This window comes from Pteropus vampyrus, unplaced genomic scaffold, assembly GCF_000151845.1.
Source record: "Pteropus vampyrus isolate Shadow unplaced genomic scaffold, Pvam_2.0 Scaffold101, whole genome shotgun sequence".
Lineage (NCBI taxonomy): Eukaryota > Metazoa > Chordata > Mammalia > Chiroptera > Pteropodidae > Pteropus > Pteropus vampyrus.
The window spans coordinates 6,739,024-6,760,359 of NW_011888882.1; the positions used below are offsets into that span (position 1 = coordinate 6,739,024).

The 21,336-nt window shown below is 45.2% G+C and overlaps 1 protein-coding gene across 4 annotated transcripts in view; it reads right to left on the reverse strand.

Moving 5' to 3' along the window:
- FOXO3 (forkhead box O3) overlaps window positions 1-16,020 on the reverse strand; it is a 111,200-nt gene extending 95,180 nt beyond the window's left edge. Inside the window, exons 1-2 of one of the 4 annotated variants that reach the window (XM_011364854.2) lie at window positions 15,916-16,020; window positions 12,436-13,180 (exon numbers count right to left, since the gene is read on the reverse strand). In XM_011364854.2, the coding sequence (XP_011363156.1) occupies window positions 12,436-13,053 (618 nt within the window). In that variant the 5' untranslated portion in view covers window positions 13,054-13,180; window positions 15,916-16,020. Of the gene's footprint in view, window positions 1-12,435; window positions 14,240-14,269; window positions 14,509-15,915 lie in introns of those variants that run through there. The other 3 variants (XM_011364853.2, XM_011364855.2, XM_011364851.2) reach the window with 3 other exon arrangements.
- Window positions 16,021-21,336: the final 5,316 nt, after the last annotated feature.

Below are 21,336 nucleotides of genomic sequence, written 5' to 3' on the forward strand. Positions count from 1 at the left end.
ATCAGTTTTGATAAAAACATTAATTACTTTAAAATCAATTTAGAAGACAGTAGTTTCACTAGCATGAGTTAGCTTTCCTAATTTAACACATGGTACTTCATTTATTCAGTACTGACTGCCCACGAATTAACTCAAAGCATTCTGATTTTATAAAACTATATGAATAAAGTTCCCTTCACCTCCTAAAAGAACATACCTACTAAATGCCGCCCATGGTCAAGTGCCAAATTTCACCTTAGTAACTCACATGAAGTTTGAAAGGGGTAAAGCCTAAAATATGGTCCAAATGACCTAGACTTTCAGCCTAAAATAAGGACTTTCTTGGAAAGGGAAGACACTAAACACGACTGATTTAAACAATTCAGTTCAGCAGAGGACATGCATCTATTCAAACAGAAAGCTGTAAGCTTATCTTTATTAGACAGGATTGGAGATAGAAGGCCTGATCTAGGCCACTAATTTCAAGAAAAGTATACTAGCTCACCTAGGAAGTTATCTATCAGGAGGAGCTTAAGAGCCCAAGCATACCGAAGAAAGCATGCTCACACTGGTATTAGCTCAAAGATAGCTTTAAAATAATCCGGCTCACAACATATTCATAGCCCATTCCAGGCTTCTCAGGGTTACACAAATGATGCACCTGCTCTAACTGATTATTATTCTCCTTAAGAAATGCAGAGGAATGCTCAGGTTCAGTTTCAATTTTTATTTAGAAGAAATCACCTTGCTTAAAATGTAGTCCATGGGCCACTATCTATTTGCATGATAGGTATATTCATACATGGCAAATGAATGTTAATAGGACTATACTAAAATATAACTAGTGAATAAAGATATGTCCCTTCTCATTTTACCCACTAGGAAAAAAAAGGTACATAACGCAAACTAAGATGCAGATGTACAAGGGTTATATGTATGAAGGATTACATTAACAAGTCCTTGATTTGGAAATGAATGCTGGCACAAAGCCCCAGGATAGCTCTTGTGTAAGGTAAAAACTGGAAGAGAAACACTGAGTTTTAAATTAGGTAAATATTTTTTAGAAATTTACCTACAGGAAAAGTTCTAATGGAGAGGTCTAGAGAAAGCATTTTATTTTATAAAACCGCTACGGTATTAGAAAAAAATTAAACTACATTGAGTTTTAAAATTTAAATAAAAAGAATAAAGGAAAGGAAGGTAAACAGGCTTTAAACATCACTCAGCTGAGCCCAATATGAAATATGGAACTGAGAGAGTTATCTAGATAATTTATGATGAAAAAAATATCATTTTAAAATTCAATTATTAGGTCTATGGCTATGCTACCCTTAACAGACTGATCCAGACTGATCTCGGAAGCTAAGCAGGGTGGGGCCTGGTTAGTATTTGGATAGGAGACCACCTAGGAAGACCACGTGCTGTAGGCATAAAAAATAAAAAAAAATAAGGGATTGTAAGCTGACAAAGTCCTTGCAATCTGTGAGGTCAACCAAGGGTTGCCTCAACTAAAAAAAATTTAATAAATAAATAAATAAATAAATAAAAATTAATTATCAGAAAAATTGGGACACTTCAGGAAAAGAAAAGCAGTTTTGAAATTTGAATTACGTGAATTAATGACTTAACTATCCACTTGATCTTTCTAATGTCCCATCAATTTTCAAGGAGACATCTGATAAGCTGTATTTGATATAATTTTACACCCTCCTTAAACTTCAAGTTTACACCCAGCGTTGTACCTTTAATAGTCCACCCTGGCCATGGCCACCTTCCGTTGTGACTGCCTCCAGCCCCACCACCTCCCCCACTCCACGGCCATATTCAGTTATCAGGCAGAACCATCTGCCTGCTCCACATTTATCATAGGGTTTCAGTCTATCTTCTGGACACGATCCAGACACTACTCACCTATCTCTACCATGAAACTGAGAGTTCTGAAATTTTTTCCAACATGCACAAGATTAGTATTCTGCTGGCCACATTTTATCTTAGGGCATGTGGGTCTTGCGTTCCTGTGGCCAATTAAAGCCATCATTTCAAGTTCTATTCATACGTATTTCTACCTTAAAGATAAAAACAGAAAGCTCTTTAATAAACACTTTAACATGGCCAGCAACTTGCATTATGCAACATTTTCTGTTTCTGTCTTGGCAGTTTGCCTTTAAACGCTAGTAACTGCACTGCAAAGAGTCACCACCTCACAAAATATTTTTAATACCTTTAATTATGATATTTGATTCGGCAGCCAAACTTCTGCCAGGAACTTCTTGTAAATTTGGTTTTTCCTGAAATCTGTTTTTCTTGGTATTGTCTCCATTCATCTACCTACCTGAAGCCTACAGAAGCACAGATATGCTGTTCTTCCAAGGCAGAAATTTCTCAGATAATAGCCCAACCCAAAGGCTTTCTACACACTATGTATCACTCTATTAGTTCTAAATAGGACACTTTGTATCTGACCCATAGTAAATCATGGTCACACAAGGTAGTGACCAAACAGAAATGAGAATCCCCAAACCAACAGGTTTCTAACTGAATTCTAAACCCACGCCTCCTACTCTCCAGTTAAAAGCCCAGGCACTGACCCAATTCTTAAGTCATGTAAAAATCAAGGGAAGGAGCCTAAATCATGGGTCAAAGTCCACCCCGCATCAACACAGAGAGAGGTGTTAGTTACCCTGACTCAGCCACAACTGGAAAGATAAGCATCCAAGACAGTATTCCGAAGGATCAACATGGGGATTAGTGGTAATATACGAGAAGAATGTGGCACACAGTAGCAACTCTTAAAATGCCAGCTATTTTTAAAAAGTACAAACTTCCAGTTATAAAATAAATAAGTCACGAGGGTATAATGTAGATCCTGGTGACTGCAGTTACTAACACTATTGTACATGTGAAAGCTGCTATGAGAGTAAACCTTAAAAGTTCTCATTACACACATAAAAATCTGTAACTATGTATGGTGGTGGATGTTAACTAGGAGCTGAGAGGGCTCTAGAGATTCTGGCTTAGCCTTACTACCATCAACAATGACAGTGAATTGAACAAGGCTCCATTTTCTCAAGCCCGGACAGGGTAAGGGACGAGAGGATTCTTTGACACTATCCTTCCACTAAGGACCCTAGGCTCTTCTCTCCCCTTGAAGACTGACTGTTCTAGATCAAAGCTCTCAGTCGGACTGCACAGCCTTAGGTAACCCACAAGCCGAGACTCCACAAGCACAGCATACCACCAATTTTTCAAACGAGGCCGAGAAGAGGAAATTCATTAAGAGGAGTGAGGACGGAGCCAAGGACAAATGCTAGTGGAAATGGGAGGGTGGGACAAGTTCTAATAGTTCTAATCAGGAAATCAAGGAGAATCCATGGGTCCGTTCAGTCTCTCACAGCAGGATGAAGAACGAAATTTCATTTACCAGAAATGAATGATTAAAATTTTAATTTTAACGAAATCTTTTTATTATTCTCCTCTATTTGCAACCCTGCCCATCCCTCTCTTCCATCCCTATGCTCCTGTGCTCACGTCCTAAGGATACCATAACAAATTACCACCAATTTGGGGACTTAAAAAACAAAATGCAAGATGTGGTTCCATAGTGTAGCGGTCAGCACATCTGCATCACACACAGAAGGTCCTGGGTTTGCACACCAGTGGAGCCACGGTCCATGGTCTATGATCATGCCACCCTGAACAAGCCCCATGTCTGATCTTGGAAGCTAAGCAGGGTCAGGCCTGGTTAGTACTTGGATGGGAAACCACCTAGGAAGACCGGGTGCTATAGGCATAAATAATAATAATTTTAAAAATGCAGTTAGCATTAATATGATGACTAAGTGGAAGGCCAGGGGAGGGAGGGAGCAATCAAGGAGATCATTCTATGAACAATATAGATTTCTAACCAATGTACTGTATACTTGAAACTAATTTAAATAAACAATTTTTTTTTTTTTAAAGGATTCTCACAGTGCTGGAGACTAGAAGTCTAAAAGGTGTCAGCAGAGCCACGTTCCCTCCGAAGGCTCTAGGGGAGGGCCCTTCCTTGCCTCTTCCTGGTAGCTCCCACCAATCCCTGGTGCTCCTGGGCTTGTAACTACATCACTCCAATCGTTGCCTCAGTCTTCCCTAGGCCTTCTCTGCATCTAGTGTGTCCTCCTTTCTTCTTTTAAGGAAACCAGTCACTGGATTTAGGGCCCGCCCTAAGCCAACATGACCTCATCTTAATTTAGCTAATTACCTCTGGAAAGACCCTATTTCCAAATAAGGTCTCATTCTGAGGTTCCAAAGGGACATGAATTGTGGAGAGATACTCTTCAACCCACTACAACTCCCAAATTAAAATAAACTACCGCAACCAAAATAGGGGGCAAAGTGGCGAGACATGACAAATCTCAGCATCACAGAACTATAAGAAATGTCAAAGTTATAATCTCCAGGGAATCCATGGACACTAAATCTGAGCTGGAAACAATACATCTTTTACCTTTCTCTCAACCCATGGAAAACTGATGTTTTGGAAAACATCAAAAATCTCAACCAAAACAGCACTACAACTCGAGACATTCCACTAACCCAGACACCTGAATGAATACTCTGAAGTCTGGTATGAGGTATAGATGAACGGTCACATATATATTATCAGAGGCGGAGTAGCAAAAAGATGAAAGGCAGGGGAGGACATTTTTCAGTTAAACAGGCTTTCATTTAACTATGTGGGGATGGGATGTGGAACATGGGTCTTAGAAAAGCAAGGTTTCTTTTTAAAACATTACTTTAGGTTTTTAATCACCCCTCCTGCAAGTTATCCTTTTCTGATGACGACATAAGCCTACACAAAAGCATCATATATTAAAGATCTTTTTTGTTTTTAATCCAGGTATTACTTTTGCTATGTGGGGAAAAAATACTTGAGATCAGCTTAAAGTCTTGTGTACTCCCTCTGCTGGCTCTGAATTTAAAATAAATTCTTAATGGCTTCAGGAGCCAAGTTATTAATTTCTCTAGATATCTAAAACACAAGAAAAAATACGATATGGATTCTCCCACACACACACGCAAAGGTCTTCAAAGAAATAAAGAATTACAATACACATACTGAAAATTGCCAAAGCCATCTCCCTCTTGGCTTTTTTATGGATTCACTCCAAGGGAAAGCTAATGCATTTCATTTGGGGAAGGGGTCACTTCCTGTGTTGGTCTTGTCCCCTAACAAGTGTACCAAGAGCTTTTCTTGCTCTGTGCTCACTTCTCCGCTGCAGGACTAGGGTACATTTGGATAGCCAGGGCAGGTGAGCCACAAGGATAACCTGACTTCCTCATCGTAAGTGATTAGTAGAGTAGAAAATTACTGGAAGGACCACAGCCCATCAGAGAAGTTGGTCCATTTCTCTTTGTAATGTTATCTCATAATAGCAACTGCTGCACTGCAAAGAAAAAGTCTGAAGATTAAAATCTCAAAAAAATGTCCAAGTGAAAAAGTGAAAGACATACACTCTAGAAAAGCCCAGCTTAAAACATTCTCCAATCATACATTTGCATTTTACCAGGAAGGAGGAATACTTCACGATATTCTATAGTACCTGCTACTGTACTTTTTTCCAATTGGGGAAATTGTGATATTGAGAAATGACAGTGTTTGATCAAGAATAAAATGGTTGAAGATACTGAGTCTGTCTGCAGCTGTGATGCAATCAGAATTGGAGTCTTCTATCATAATCACCAGCCCACCCACCTATTCAGAAAACTATCTCAGAAGAGCCACAGACTGGCTCCTTGAAAAAATCCATCTCAAAGACTGCTTGCTTTCTTTTCTTCCTTCATGTGTGACTTCTATTTTCCAATCCATGGACAGACAACTTCAAGTATATCTGAGACTTACACCCCAAAATGCAGAACATTATGGACAACTTAGTTTTACACAACAGCTTTGCTCCTGTAAAAAGTGGGCTAGTAAATTTTAGGCTGAACAAGTCCATGGTGACTCCTTCTGGATGGTACTTATTGACACAGCATAAAGTGGGGCACACACAGAGGGCAGGCTTGATTTAACTTTCTCTTAACGAAAGGTCATTCCAAGATCAGATTTCCCTCAGTTTCTGTGATGGGTAGCAACTGGCGCTGATGAAGTTTTCAGGGACTTCTACACTAGGAAATGAGAAACTGAGAAAATGCCTTAGACAACAGAATATTGTATCATAATTACACTATATCATATCGACATCAACACTAGGAGGTCCAAAACTTGGTTCACCTTCATAGCAACAAGTATCCACGACTCTACACATGACATTACCTCACTCTTGAGTCACAACACCCCCTACCCTCTTTCAGTGTCAAGTCCCAGAACACGGCTATCCCCGCGGGGTGAGGACGTACTGACCCCAAAAGCAGCTCCAAGAATCAGAAATTCTTATTTATCTGGTAAACATTCATTCCCTTCTCTCAAGGCTCTTACACTGTACCTGAGAATATACAAGAGTCACAAAAAAATGACAAAAGAAGTGGGCAGGAGTCAGGGGGTATGCTGGGTAAGGTGTTGTGAATAGAGCAGGCTTTTTCAGCAAGATGAGCTGAGAGTGCTGATGGGGAATGCAAAAAGAGAAACACAGCTACTCCAGTGTGAGGCAGCCTAGAGGACGGGGGAGGGGAGCAAAAGGCGAGCAAATGAAGTAAGAGTTTGCAGAAATGGAGGCACTAACGCGAACAGCTGTGAAACCACAATGGTTAGCAGCAGATATTACAGAACGGTGGTGCTCTGGGCTCATAAGGACACACTCTGAACTCCACCGCTGCTAGCTGTGGGTCCCGGAGCCAGTCACCCACATGATCCTGGACTGTTTCCTCACCTGTAAAATAGTTAGATGATCTCCAACATTTCTTTTAGTTCTAAATTTGAGGCAAAAGTAATGCAGATGAGCTGTCTGTATCAAGGCTCCACATTCACTCCAAAAGAAGGCCAATCCTACAGCAGGCCCCATGAGACAGAACTGGGATCCCAGATGAGTCTAGGGCCCCAAGTGGGAGGATTTCCCTAATCTGGGTGGATATGGGAAAGCCCCAGCTTTTCCCAAACAGATCCGAATTATAGGAGCCATGTTACAGTGGCCCTGCATCTCCAAAGCAAGCTGGAAATAATTCGCAGAGAATTAAAAGCCAGCTCCAAGCCAGAGCTCAACACCAACTCTGCCATTTGCTGATAACTTCTCTGCAGACCTGAAACACAAAGGAAAGCAGAAGTACACACATCTGAAAAAGGCAAAGAGAATGGACAATAATGACAAGTTCACAGAACACAGATTTGCAAGTTTATTTTCTGTCTTCTCCCAGTAAAACACAAACTCCTGTGAACTGGAACCGTATTTGTCTTGTGCTATCATAACCCTGGGGCCGTCAGAATATCCTGCACACAGTATGCCTTTGACAAATATCTGTTGAATGAAATGGCATGTGATTTAAATGAGTAAAAAGGGTTTTCTCTTCCCAATCTTTTACTCACTTTCGGTACCCCAGCTGTAATGTCCACTGATACCCACTTGTATGTATGTCACCCCCAGTTCCTTCTATAGCAGCAAAGAGCCAAAGTGGCCCTTCCGGACTCCTCAACTTATGATACAGGAAAAGGTGAGGAGGAAAACAAGGAGTCAAGAATAGGATCAAGTCCGTTCCCCTACAAGAAAGATGAGTGAGAATGAAAATAAAATAAATTCCATATTCTCTTCAGCCCTGGGAATCTGGAATCTGATGCATCAGCAATGGTAAGTAAGATACCTCACCAGAACACACAGGCCTAAAAGGGTCTTATCTTCGCAATTTTTAATCAAGATCTTTGGATGGATAGAGTCTGCTAAACTTTGTCCAAAGCAAGTAAATGACTTTTTAGTGGGACAAGGCCACTTCATTAATCTTCCAAATAAAAATATCTTCCATATTTTAAATAAGAATCACAAGTAGAGTACTAAGAAGTTTAACTACAAGATGTTCTTCTTCAGTGTCATTCTCTTAAAATAAAACCCTCCTAAAATCTCCTAAAAATAAGTCTGCATAGTTTCATTTCATTTTCTAAAGAGATAAACATCAAAACACTTAGCTTCTTTTTTAAAGCATCTTTCTGCTACATGGGGCTCACAGATCAAAGTTTAAAAGGGCCAATTTCTTCACTTCGTAGGTCAATGACACAGCTTTGAAAAAGAGGAAAAACAGTCCCCCTAGTATACTGCTGCTGTAGGAAGAGGAAGTATATTAGTTGAGAATCACTGACGAAGACAGTACTGCCAAAGGAAATTACAAAACAGCATTTTAGCAACATGGACCAAGCAGAAGACAGATTCTTCACACACGACCATAAACCGGCCCTTTGGTGGTACTCCAAAGGTAACTGAGGTCAGAATTACAAGACGATGTGTCAATATTATGATTTTGTCATTTTGAAATTTAAAAAATATGTTTTTAAACATAAAAGTTGCAGTTAAAATAACATTTTCTTAATTCGGTATGTTGAAAAGGAACTGGATGCACTAATCTAAAAAACTCTTAACAGTGAGGGCGTAAACAAGCATTGTGTGGCAGGTCAGCTCTCATCTTTTTACCTTGGGAAGAAGCCATAGGAGCGGATATTCTCATATGAAGGAAGACTTGGTCTCTTGAACTACTCTCTGAAGTGGCAGCAGAAGTCCTCGCACAGTATCTTACACTTGTGAAATTGTGGGAACCACCACAGAAACTCGTGGTTGCCTAACATCTTTGTGCCCTGACCCATGGAAAAGGCAGGTGTGTGGGAGTGTATAGGAAAATAAGTGATAAATAGGGCTTACAAGGGAATCTAGAGTCTTTGAGGTCTACCCAGGACAGGAGGAACTGAGAGAACTTACCAGTTTAGTTATGGGTACAGTGTAAGTAAACTTAATATGAATTGAAGGAAATGTAATCTTTTCTCCCTCTTAACCACATCTGATTATTCATTTCTACTTTAATGCCTGAGGTAAGGGAACCTGTAAGATATCTATCACCTTTCTCCCTGGCACAGCATACATTTGACAAACCCAAGTTAACCAAGAACTTCCTCCTTTTGTTAAAATGCTCTCTTCTGTGCCACTTTTATCACTTCACAATCCCCAAATACACATACTGATAGGCACTGAACTGCTACACAAACATGATGCACTCACTCGGCCTACATCAATATTCATCTATCTTTTGATGCTCAAAATAATAACCAAGACGTTTTTTAGACTGAGGCAAATATGCTTTTCAGGAAAGCAACTTCTACTTATGTAAGACTACTCAATGCTTAGTAAATGACCTTAAAAAAAAAAAAAATCAATTCAAAGAGAAAAATAGTGTGAGAACAAAGACTAAGAATTGCGGCTACTAATTACTTCTGTAGTAACTAGCTGTGTGATCTTAGAAAAGTCACTAACTTGAAAAACCAGGTTCTTCACCTATAAAATAAGGCCACTGAACTAGATCAGTGAACCTCATCCCAGCAGTACATTAAAATCACCAGCAGGACTTCAAATCTCTCCCCGCTAACCACCACCAAACACTAAAACCTCTCCCCCACCACACACCAGCACAATTAAATCAGATTCTCTGGGTATCAGTATTTTTTTAAAGATTCCCTGATGATTCTAATATGCAATCAAGGGTTTGAATCATTGGTCTCGATTCTTATCTCCAAGGCCTCAATTCTAATTCTTTCATTCTATGATCTTAGGGTAATAATCCTAGTTACAGGATCTCATAAATGCGATGGCCCAAAAATCCACAAAAGTAAAGTCTAGACCCTGCATACTGTGCCTATAGTACACACATGACTAGGAGACATTAATCTGAATTCTAGAAATTTTAAGAGTTTTAAAAAATGAATACATAACTCAGAATGAAAGTAGTGTGGTTTAAATGCACATGCATGCTTCCAAAATGACTAATCGTGATAGAAATCAACTTCTGAAACCTGGACATATAGACATGGGTCACAATTAGCTCCTGACCTCTCCCTTTTCCTTCTTCTGGTCCCACTAAACCACAAGCATAAAAAAGGGTGGCTATTAGTCATATCGGAATATGAAACCAGCTCCAGTTTCAAAGGGCCTTTTCTATCATCAAAGATTTGGAAGTTCCTGCATGGTTGCATCTTTGGATAAAGGTCATTTTACAAAAACTCTAGATTATATTCCTACAGTCTTCAAGGATTAGTTGTCGCATAATACTCAAATGGAACTGGTGTAAAAATTTAAATTAAAAATAATCATAAAATGTGTCCTTGTATTTTAAACATATTAAAGGTTGAGAATTTCAATTTATACTATTTCATAAGATTTTAAAGAGAGATTAAAACAGCAGAAAAGGGAAAAAGAAACTATGAGACCAAGAAATGGTTAGGACATAAAACCACAAAGTAGGCCCAAAATTTCTACTGCAAATCCTGCAAACTACATGAAAATATAATTTTCTCCATTCTCCCAGTCTCAATTCATGGCTTCTTCTGGTAATAACACTTTCTCACATAAATCTTTCCTTAAAAAGTCAAATGCTTTTAAATTGTTATTATTTTTAACTATAAGCACAATAGCAAGAAATGGTAGTTGTGGAATTACTCTTGTAACCTTAAAAATCATAAGAAAGGTGAAAACCCTTCCGATGTTAACTTTTTAACTAAAAGTTAGCTAACTTAATTAACAGATATTCTGCATCAAATTAAAACATGCAGGATTAAATTTCAAGTGTGAGAAATCTGAAAAATATTCCAAAACCCCAAATCTATCTCTTAGATCCTGTAAACTCACCCCTTCCTAGCATTGTACACTGAGATTAACCCTTGCTATCCTCTTAGAAACTCAGTTTTAAAAGGCATCACATTAGCACTGCTTTAAAATGGAACTCTCATCCTTTCTTGTAAATAGCCCTCATATCACATAACTGGCATTCCTTTGCAAAGAAATAAAGTCGAATCAAATATAACATTCATAATGTCAGCACTTGTTAAAGGAAATGAAACAGAATTGTGAAATAATATCACAGCAGACGTTTTGCTTTTAAAGTTTGTTTAATCTAAACAAGGTTTAAACCTAAACAAGACCTCTCCAATACTGGCCATTAAAAAAAAACCAGCACTTTACCGGGTTTTTTTAAAGCAAATTAATAATCAATATACTAAATTCTTTAGCTTTTCACATACAGTTTCCTCTCTAGTGCTTCAGTTTTCCACTAAGGTCAAATTTCTTATTTCTTACACCTACGGGAGCCCAGGAAGATACAGGGCTCCCCAAAGACAATAAAGGAAGGGAGAGAAGGAGGAAGCAGCTACTCATTAAAAAAAAAAAAAGCTAATTGCAAAGAGAAGCAATTGCAATTGTACAGGACTCTCTTTTGCCTTGGTATTGTCACATTCATATACTTGGATAAGAGGCTAGAAAAATAAGGTGCCAGGAAGAGCAAAGCAGCTGGGTATCAGCAGAGGCACAGGGGCTAATCTCTTTGGATGCCCAACTGCAGGAAGTCATTACATCATAGGCCTTTCCACACCTCTCTCCCTACCACGTGTCCAGTGCCCCAAGAGGCTGAAAAGGAACAGTAGAGCGCCTCTCTTCAGGTTCACTTATTGGTAGAAGCCATTACGGCCCAGCCCTGCCACCAAATCTCTCTCCCAGAGACTTAGGTAAAGCGCTGGGCCCTGAGTCCTCCACACCTGGACTCCACCTCTAACAACGCTAGAGTACAGCCTCAGCGGGAGCAGCAGGTGAGGCCAGATCGTTTCTCGATGGCAGAACTGGCTAGTTCCAGGTCCCAGAACATCTCAGAGGCTACTAGGGGCAGATTTACTAAAGAGACATTGCTGAACAATAAAGATGTCAAGAAAGAGGACCCGGAGAAGGCTTGCAACCACTGCTTTTTCTAATGAGATCTTTACGCCTTTGGGAGTTAACAACCACAAACCCAAAACTTGGACCCAGGGGTTCTCATCCAGCTAGTGACAACGCACCATGCTCCTCCAACCTACTAGAAACCACAAATCCAACCCCTCCACCCGGCACCAAGTCCAAAACACTCCCCCGCGTCCGCTCGCTCCACCTGCAGCGCCCTCACCGCACCTCCACTATGTTGAATTCTACTCCAAAGTTGGCCCCAGACCTACCTCCTCCGCGCTGTCTCGGGAATCCGGCAAAAGCACTCAGTTCCGTCTGATCTTCCCTCACCGGAGTCCCTTGCCCCTTCTCTACACCTGGCCATACCCGAAAATTCCCAGGAAGCCTCCTTCCCCCGGGCCCCCTCCGCGGCCATCCCCAGGTTCCTCTCCTCTGGAGGTAACGCAGAATCCCCAAAGCCTCACAGGAGAGGCTCTCTGCCAACCCCTCTCCCCGGTGCCTGCAGGAGCGCTCCAACGAATCGAAGGCGCGCCTCGTACTGCGCAGGAGGCCCGGCGGGTCCCGCCGCCCGCCCGAGGTGGGTACGCACCTTCCAGCCGGCAGAGCTGTTGCTGTCGCCCTTATCCTTGAAATAGGGCACGCAGCGCACCATCCACTCGTAGATCTGGGACAGAGTGAGCCGTTTGTCCGGGGAGCTCTCGATGGCGCGAGTGATCAGGTCTGCGTAGGACAGGTTCCCCCAGGCGTTCCGCCGCGACGAGCATTTCCGCGGCTGCCCCGAGCCCCCAGCCGCCCCCGGCTGCGGCGGTGGCAGTGGCTGCTGAGGCTGCAGCGGCGTCTGCGTCGCCCCGCTCGGCGCGCCCGCGGCGGGGGCTGGCCCGGACCCGGGGTCCTGCCCTCCGGGAGCCAGTAGCCGGGCCGAGTCCTCGAGCAGCAGCCCAGCGCCCAGCGTGCCGCACCCGCCGCCGCCGATCGCCATGGCCGAGCCGGCCCGACTGCTGCTGTCCTCGTCGTCTTCATCGTCCTCCTCCTCGGGGATCATGGAGTCAGCGGCCGCCTCTCCCGAGGGCTTGGCCGGGCTCCCCTGGAGCTCCGGCCTCTGCAGGGGCCACGTACAGGAGCGCGGCCGGCTCTGGGGCTCAAACTCCGGGTCCAGCTCCACTTCCAGTGGAGAGAGCGGGGCCGGGGACGCCGGCGCCTCTGCCATCTTCGCCGCCCGCCCGCGGCTCGGGCTCTCGCGCTCTCCTCTCGGCCGGGGCGGGGTGCGGCGGGGGAGGGACAGGGACGCCGCGAAGGCTCGGGCTCCCGGGCGCCGCCGCCGCTAGAGCCGCCGCCTGGAGAAGCACGAGAGGAGAAAGAAGGGGAGTTGGTTATCCCGGGCGGGAGCCGAGACCTCGGTGAGTCCTCACCCGCCGCCGCCGCTTCCCGACCGCACCGCGCCCGCCTGCCCGCCTCCCAGGATCAGGCAGACCTGGAGACGTGCGCCCCGCGAACCTGGCGCAGCAGACACCGCCCCCTGGTCAGGCCGCTGGGGAGACGCGGGCGAATCGACGGGCTCGCACGGGGCAGCCCCCTCCCCCAGCCGCCGCCGCCGCCGCCAGATCTGCAGGTCTCTCCTGGGCTAGGTGGCTGGGCGGGGACGAGGGGGGAGGGGCGGGGGCGAAGGGGGAGGGGCGCGAGCCGCGCCTTTAAAGCGGGCAGCGGCCGGAGCTGGCGCAGCCCAGCCGAGGTCTGAGCCCGAGACGGGGCGGGCGTGCGTTTGTTTATGTTTCGCTCGGGCCCGCTCAAGTGCTTCCCGCGGCGTCGCCACCAAAGTCTGTGGCGCCTTCGGCTCTTCTACGGGTCCCTGGCCCTGCCGCCTCCGCGCTCCCCTGCTACCCCACTCCCAGCGGAAGAGACCGAACTGGCAGCTCCTTTCTCCCCTCTTCGCCCGCGGGCCGGGAGGGCGGACGTGGGTCCGAGTGCAGACGAGCCCTTGTCACTTCCAGAAAAAAGAAAAGACGGGAAGGGGGACAGGCAGCTCCGCGGGTGTTCGCAAACGGTCGAGCCGCGCAAGAACGGCCACTTTGGGATTTTGTGCGGTTTATTTTCTCACAGACGTTGTGCCCTCCACCCCCTTCCCAGTAAAGGACAAGGGGAGGGGACAAGTAGGAACATAAATCTTCCAACAGGTCGGGAATCACCAAGTCTCCCGGGCCGCCAGAAAACCCGGACTAGCACGTTCATCACCTCCTTGCTCCCGCTGCTGCCATCTTGACAGTTTTCCCCCCTTCACTCAAGTCCTTTAAAAACACTAGCGGGAGAGAAGAAGGACGCGCACACCGAGTCACGGGGAGGAAAAAGGGAAGCGCCTGGCCCAGCTCGGAAGCAGATCCGGAGTCACCGGGAAGGCGACCGCCCCGCTGCACAGCTCTGGCGCCTACCTCGGTTCCTTCCCTTCAGGGACGAGGGGGGAGGACGCACAATCCCGCGCGGGCCCGGGGCACGGCGAGGAGGGGGCGCGCAACCTCAGCGAAAGAGAGGCGCTCCGGCCACCGCCGCAGCCCTCCAGAAGAACCGCCTGTCAGCCTGCGTGCTGCCGCCTTCCACATTCCTCCTCCTCCCTTCCACGAGCAGGGCGGCCGCGGCAGCAGCACAAAGTTATAGACACACGCAGGGTGCCTCAACCTAAGCTGACGGCGGGCGGGTCCCCGCCCAGGGGGAGGGCTGGGCAGAGGGCCCGGGTGTGCTGGTGTCCGTGTGTGTGCATGTGTTTGCGTGCACTCGCGCGCGCGCGCGCCTGCGCGGCTCGGCTCCGCGGGGCTGCAGGCGTGGGTGTCGGGGAGCGCGCCGCCGGCCGGGACTCGGCGGGCTCCGGCAGCGGTCCCTCCCCTTCTCCTCCTCCCTCCCAAGAGCCTCAACCACGACAAAGCGCGGCACTGGCCAAAGAGAAGGAGAGGGAGCGCAGAGTCTCAAACTGTCCATGAGCATAGTCTCGTAGCACCCGGGGTCCCCGGCAAGCGCGTGTGTCCGCCAGGCTCTGGGCCCGCCCTGGTGTCCGGTTCCCCATTAGAACTGGACACCAAGTAACACCTGAGATAAAATGCTGACCGTAGATAGCAAGGGTTGCCTCGGCGTGGAAATACTGACAAGCCAAGATGTTGGTGCCTTCAGGACTTCGATAACCTGATGCCCTCAGATTTGATCAGGCACCAAGCGGTTTACACTCTTACCCAGGACACTCGACCGCAATCGTGTTTCACTTTTCAGGGATTTGATGGCAGACGAGGGGAGAAGTGTAACTAACTCTGGAAAAAGCAAATTATTCCATTCTTAAACCCAAGAGCAGATTTTGAACAACTGTGAATGGGAAATAATTTTACTCTAATTTGTAAATGACAGCAAACGTCTAATTGCGCATTTTTGACTTTTTAAAGAATGATACTCCTTTAGGTTTAGAAAAAAATCTTTACAAGCTTTTATCCAATGATCAGTGCCCAAGTCATTCATTTGTGCACTAAGAATACCCTACATGCGACATGCACACCAAAACTCTATCCACTTTTGTTTATCAGTATCTTATTTCTTAAATCCTTCCAAGTCACTGGAAGTATCTTTGAGTCTAGAGCGGGCTCAGCAACACCCCGATACACAAAAAGGTCCAACCCAGCGTAGGCATAAGTCCGCCCACCCGGCGGATTCCAGGCTCCGGGCTTTGAGCAAGGCCCGTCACTCAAGTGACGCACGGCTCCGCCCCTGCACCAAGCTAGTTCGACGCGTACAAACAGATGATGTCATTGTATCCAAACGCGCGTGACCCGGGAGCTCGGCGCCCCGTCGCCATTCGCTGCGCTGCTCACTCGTCAAGCCATGCGGCACGCTGACTGGCCGCGGCCACGAGTCTCCAGGCTCAAGACACCCCTCTCCGCCCCCCGCCTCCGCCCCCAGCAAATAATAAACAATCGAGTAAAATTCTAAGGAGGGGAGGGAGGAGAGGAGAAAGCAGAAGCCAATCCTTTGCGCGCCAACAGAGGAAGAGTAAATGGGAAGGGGACGTGAGAAGACAGGGGAGGGGAGGGAAGGAGCAGACCTGGGGCGATGGGTCCCGCTGCGATGAGGTAGCGTTGGGGTAGGAAAGTTGGAGAGCACTCTGCGGGGCGCGCCAGGCAATGAAGGGGCGTTAGGGCCCTGGAGCCGCGGAGCTCTGGGCCCGGGGGCGGTGCGCGGCCCGCCGAGGGGGAGGAGCCTGAGACGCGCAGGGGTGGTGCGGGCGGGGCCGGCACACACGTGCGGGAGGAGGGCGGGAGCGCGCGCCCCACAGGCTCGCTCTGGGCGCGCGCCACCGACAACCGCGCGCGCTTGTTTACCAGCGCACGTGGGTGTTATTTTTAAATGGAATGTAGTGCTGGCTGCACAGCAGAGTGGCGGGCGCGTGGGGCCGCCTGCGCTGGCTGGGGGACGCGGCGGGGCCCGCTCAACGGCTTCCCGGGGCGCTGTTCCCGGGACAGCGAGACTGTCCCCACTGCGGGCTTCCAATGCAGTCGGGGGCTCAGACCCGGAAGCCTCACTACGAGTTTCGCGCTCTGCCCAAGCCTCAACGTAGACGAGGTGTTCCCGCCACGGAACACTGCCTTCGTAAGCCCGGGCTCGGCTCCCTCATTCACATTCCGGGGACAAAGCCACCTGCTTCTCTTAGACCTAGAGGCCGTGCCAGGCCAGATTTCACACGTTCACATACTGGCACACAACACCCTGGCTGCGAGGTGGACTCTCATTACCTTGCATGGTTTGTGCCCGTGTTGCAAATGTCCCCCAGTCCATGTGTGCAAGTCTCCTTGGGCTTACAGCTCTGTCCAAGTACAAACGCACTTCTGCTACATCGGGTTGTCTTTGGAAGAGGAACTCTGGAAAGAGGCCTCTGACTGCTTCCTGGGGTTGCTCCTCTGCGTGTGGCTCCTCTCCTCTCATAGTGGGTCTGTCCGCTGAGAAGCCCTGGTTTTGTATTTGGTTTATAGCTTGGCAGGGCGGACCTTGATTTACAAGACAATTCTCGACTTCAAGTGGCCATGGTGGCGGGGATGGTGGGGGGTGGGGGGCGGGGTGCGGGGCTAGAGCATATTCCCTGGAGTCTGGTGTTCAGCTTTGCACAAATAATCTGAAGGCCAGATCACCAGGGCTTTGCACCGTAATATCGCATAAAATCCAAAGGTACACGCTGTAAAAGAAATCCACCCTTTTTCTTCTCTAAATCTAAGCAATCTCGTCATTAAAGTGAAGACGTAGAAAGAATGTGTTTACACTGGCTGGGCTCTTAGCCATTAGAGTTTCACTAAAACCATGTTGAGTGCATTTTCAGAATGTATATCCCAAGGGCATTCCAAGAAAAATAGAAGAGCTAAAGATTCAGTAGATTAACTGAGCTCATTGTGACCCTCTTGGTGAAAAATGGAGGGCGGGGACATGGAACATCCATTTTTTTCAAGGAGCTGACAGATTTAGTTGAGAATATGATACCGTTTTTAAAAGTTCAGTATTTCTGGAGTTTAAAAACAGTGCAAGACAAATACAAGAGGTCATACATGTAGTATTTGGGTAAGTTTCAAATGAATTGAGGATCAAAACTTCAAATGGCAGTGACTATAAACATTCACCTTGGTAAATGTGCATCTTACTCAAAGAATTTACCCTTGTAATTTGTCCCTATGGCAAACTTTTGAAAACTCAGAGGTTGAATCTCAGTGAGTGTTCTTTAACCTTGAAATTGCTTTGACCTTTAAAGCCGCCTTGGTCTTTTTCCATTTCTGCCCCCCACCTTTTTTCTTAACTCTTTAATACAGGAAAGTCAAGTGAGTTTGTGGTTGTTGATCAAGAAGTAATGCCATCATGACCTTTGAGGTAGAATTTTTGGTCAAAACTTTCCCCACTTCTTGTTATACCCCATTTATTTCTACAAATGATTTAAGGTGGTAATTGTCCACTCCATTTGTAAATTCAGCCACTAGAGGAACAAAAAATATTTCACCTGAACGAGCAGAGTAGATTCACCATTTCAAACATGCAATTCTAAGGGTAGATGCCAGGGCTCTGCCTCTGAGGGGGCCACCATTCAGCAATCGTGTTCCCGCCCAGTCCTTCTTGTATCAAGGTGATACTCCCTGTGATCCCAGAGCATACTAGCTAGGGACTGAGCAAGATGCCTGTCAGCAAAGTGCTCATTTTCCTCTTGGGTTGGCTGCTTCTACATCTGTCTCAACAATGAAGACAGGAAACACAAATACAATATAAGCCTCCAAACAAATATGTGACTCAGCTGTAAAGAAAGGATCCCTAATATTCAGGTCTGTAGCTGTTCCCCTTCCTTTGTCTGACACCCTCATTAGTCCCTTCCGCTGACTCCCCACTCCTCAGCAAACTACTTATGTGGAAAACATTTACCGAACACTATATACCAAAGAGCTTGAGCTTTGGTTTGTCTTTCAGGGCATCATTCTAGACACCACCCTCTCTGAGAGTTTCTGGGGTTCCTGTCTTCTCTCTTCCTCTTTGCCACCTTCAGGTGTGACATACCCTGGCAGAGCCTTGTGGGAGAGGAAGAAATTTTTCTCTACCCTTCTAGGTTCTCTCAACTGGTCTAATAATGAAATCTATATGAGACTGATTAACAAGAGAAAATAACCAAATTTAATTACATACATATGTATGGGAACCCCACATCCATGAGAAATTCAGAGACAGAAAGAGAAAATGAAGTTTATATGGTAGCCTGAGCTAAAGGATGAGATAAGTCACCCGGGGCTTCAGAGGGAGGGAAGGTCATTCACAGGACAATAAGAAGAGCAGATATTCAGTAACTAAAAGTTTGCCCTACCCTATAGAAAGGTCATAAAAGTTTATCTCTGGTAATAATTCCCATTATAGGCAAAGCCCTCTATTTAAATTTTTCTAGGTAGTTAAAGAAGGGGCAAAAGTTTCTCATAAGCTTTTAGGGTCTCTGTTGCCTTCAGCTCAAAATAATTCACATACCAAAGTAGCTTGGGGAAGCCTATTCTAAACCTCTTCAGCTTCCCCCATGTCATTACAGTGCCGATCCTATGGTTCATTTGGAGGGCAACTATGTGTGTTTATAGCGAGAAAAAGTGGGGGATCCAAAAGAATTTGGAGACTTACCTGAGAGGAAATCTCATAAACGAGAAATTGGGAAAGAATCTATTTTAGTTTTATGAAATGATGATATCTAACTTTATTTGTCCCTGAACTAAGCACTTTATTTGCAGTGTTTAAGTCTCAAGAAGACCTTATGAAGTAGGTACTGTTGTGAGAACACCTAAACTTGTAGAGAATTTTTATGAGTTTATTTGAGCCAAATTGATGACATACACCGGGGAGCAGGATCTCAAATGCTCTGGAGAGTAAGAGTTTTTTCAGTTTCTTTTATGCATTTGAAATTAAGAAGGGAATGTAAGGAAAATTACCTGGAGGTGCGAGAAAGCAAGGCGGGGATTGAATTACAGGATAGTTACAAGATTATGTACCCTCCTGAGGGGGGGTTACGGTTAATTTCAAAGGTGTGTTAACCTAGATGCACAGAAACAATGGACAGGGCTTGCTTAAGGCAAAAATAAACCTTCTACTAAAGAAGTTATATGCCTGGGGTGTGACTATACACAATGACCTGCTCGGTTAGGAATTTATAATTAGATCACCATGTGAGATTACTTTCCATAGAACCCTTTTTTTCATCCAAAATACAGCAGTGCTAAACGGCATGGAGGTTAAGAATTCAGGCTCTCAGGTTAAGTCTGATCTCCTTACCAGCTGTGTGACCTTGAGCTGTTATTTAACCATTGAGCTTCAGTTCCTCATTCATAAAATGAGAATAATACCTTCTAGGATTGTTGAAAGGATTGGGTTAAGTGATATTATGAATTGAAAACATTTAGAATTAGAATACTAGGGGAGGTACTTTTTAAAATAGTGATGCCCAGGCTCCATCTTAGATCAACTGAATTAGAATCTTTAGGGGTAGAGTTTGGCATCAACATTCTTTTAAATGTTTTCCAGATAAATCTAATGAAGTGAAGATTGAGAACAGTGAGCTAAAGCTCTCTCTTCTGTACTCTCCAGTGTTTGCGCTCAGCTATGACTGACTTCTGCTTAAGAATGATGATAGAGCCATAAAAACAATAACAACAACAACAACAACAACAACAACAACAACAAAACTACACACAAAGAAGCATATCCCATACATATAACATCTCACTTTATCTATAAAACAACCTAACCCAGCAGGAACCATTCTTTTGATTTTACGGGACTTTTCCCCAAGTCACACAGTGAATGGGCAGACCCAGGATTTGAAATGACAGCTGTCTGAATCCATGGCTTGTGCTCTTCCCCCAACCTTGCACTGTCTCTTCAATAGCATTTCTTTATGTGGGCCATTTGGCCTAGAGAAATGGAGCTGGAACCACACAAGCACACATCACCCCAAGCACTAATTCAACCAATCCAAAGCTGGTGGTTGGCCAAATCCTCCCCATCAGGTTGTTTTTTTGGCTCTCTCTCTAAAGCTTTTAAAGTTTTCGAGTCTTTTGCCAAGATTTGAAAAGGAGATTTCATCTAAAAACCAGATTTCTAACTCTTCTTGAAAAATTAGAAGATATGGTAACACTGGCATCATAACTGTATGGCAACGATCAGCTGCTATGTGCTCTCCAGTTCACCTCCTTTTCCTCAGGCCCTCTTCCCTCATTTATGTATCCTGACCGATCTCTAGGCATTTGATTTAGCCACCCGAACTGGTGTTTCCTACCTTTACAGTGGCATGCTAGAGTTGGCTCTTTCAGGTTCACGAAAAGTAACTGTGCACATCTCTTTCCAGCATTTTGTTCAGTAAATCACATTGGTAGCTTGATATGGACCATTGTGAGAGTATTTACCCCACAGAAATTGATAAATACGAACAATCAAGTCTTTTTTTTTTCCCCCCCTAAGAGTCAGTAGGGCCAGCACATCATTGCCCCTACTCCACTCAGCCATTGTATGGTGTTCTGAGGATGAAGATTTGTTCTGAACAGAAAGTGAATGGAACAGAAGCACTTGAGAAGCTGTAACTCAACTCTGCTTAGCAATTGGTTATACATTATCTAACCTTGTTTTTAAAGTACTTCCATTTAATGTAGTGGAGTAGATACCCAGAACAAACCTCTTGATGAAAAGTAAAACTGGATAAGATTTATGTACTATTTTTTTAAAAGTGAATCATGTTGCTGGCAAGAAAGTAAGAAAACCATGAAGAACAAAAACAAAGTTAAGGTGGGATCCCTGGGAAGTGAGCAACCTCCTAGAAAATCTATCAAGCTACAGTGTCCTTGAGCTTCCACTTCAACAGTTCTGCAGGGGCTGACAAAAGATAAAGTCTCAGGCCTGTCTAAGATCATGAGCATAATAAGAACCTCTCTCAATGAACACTGGTACAGCCACTATGAGAAACAGTATGGAGATTCCT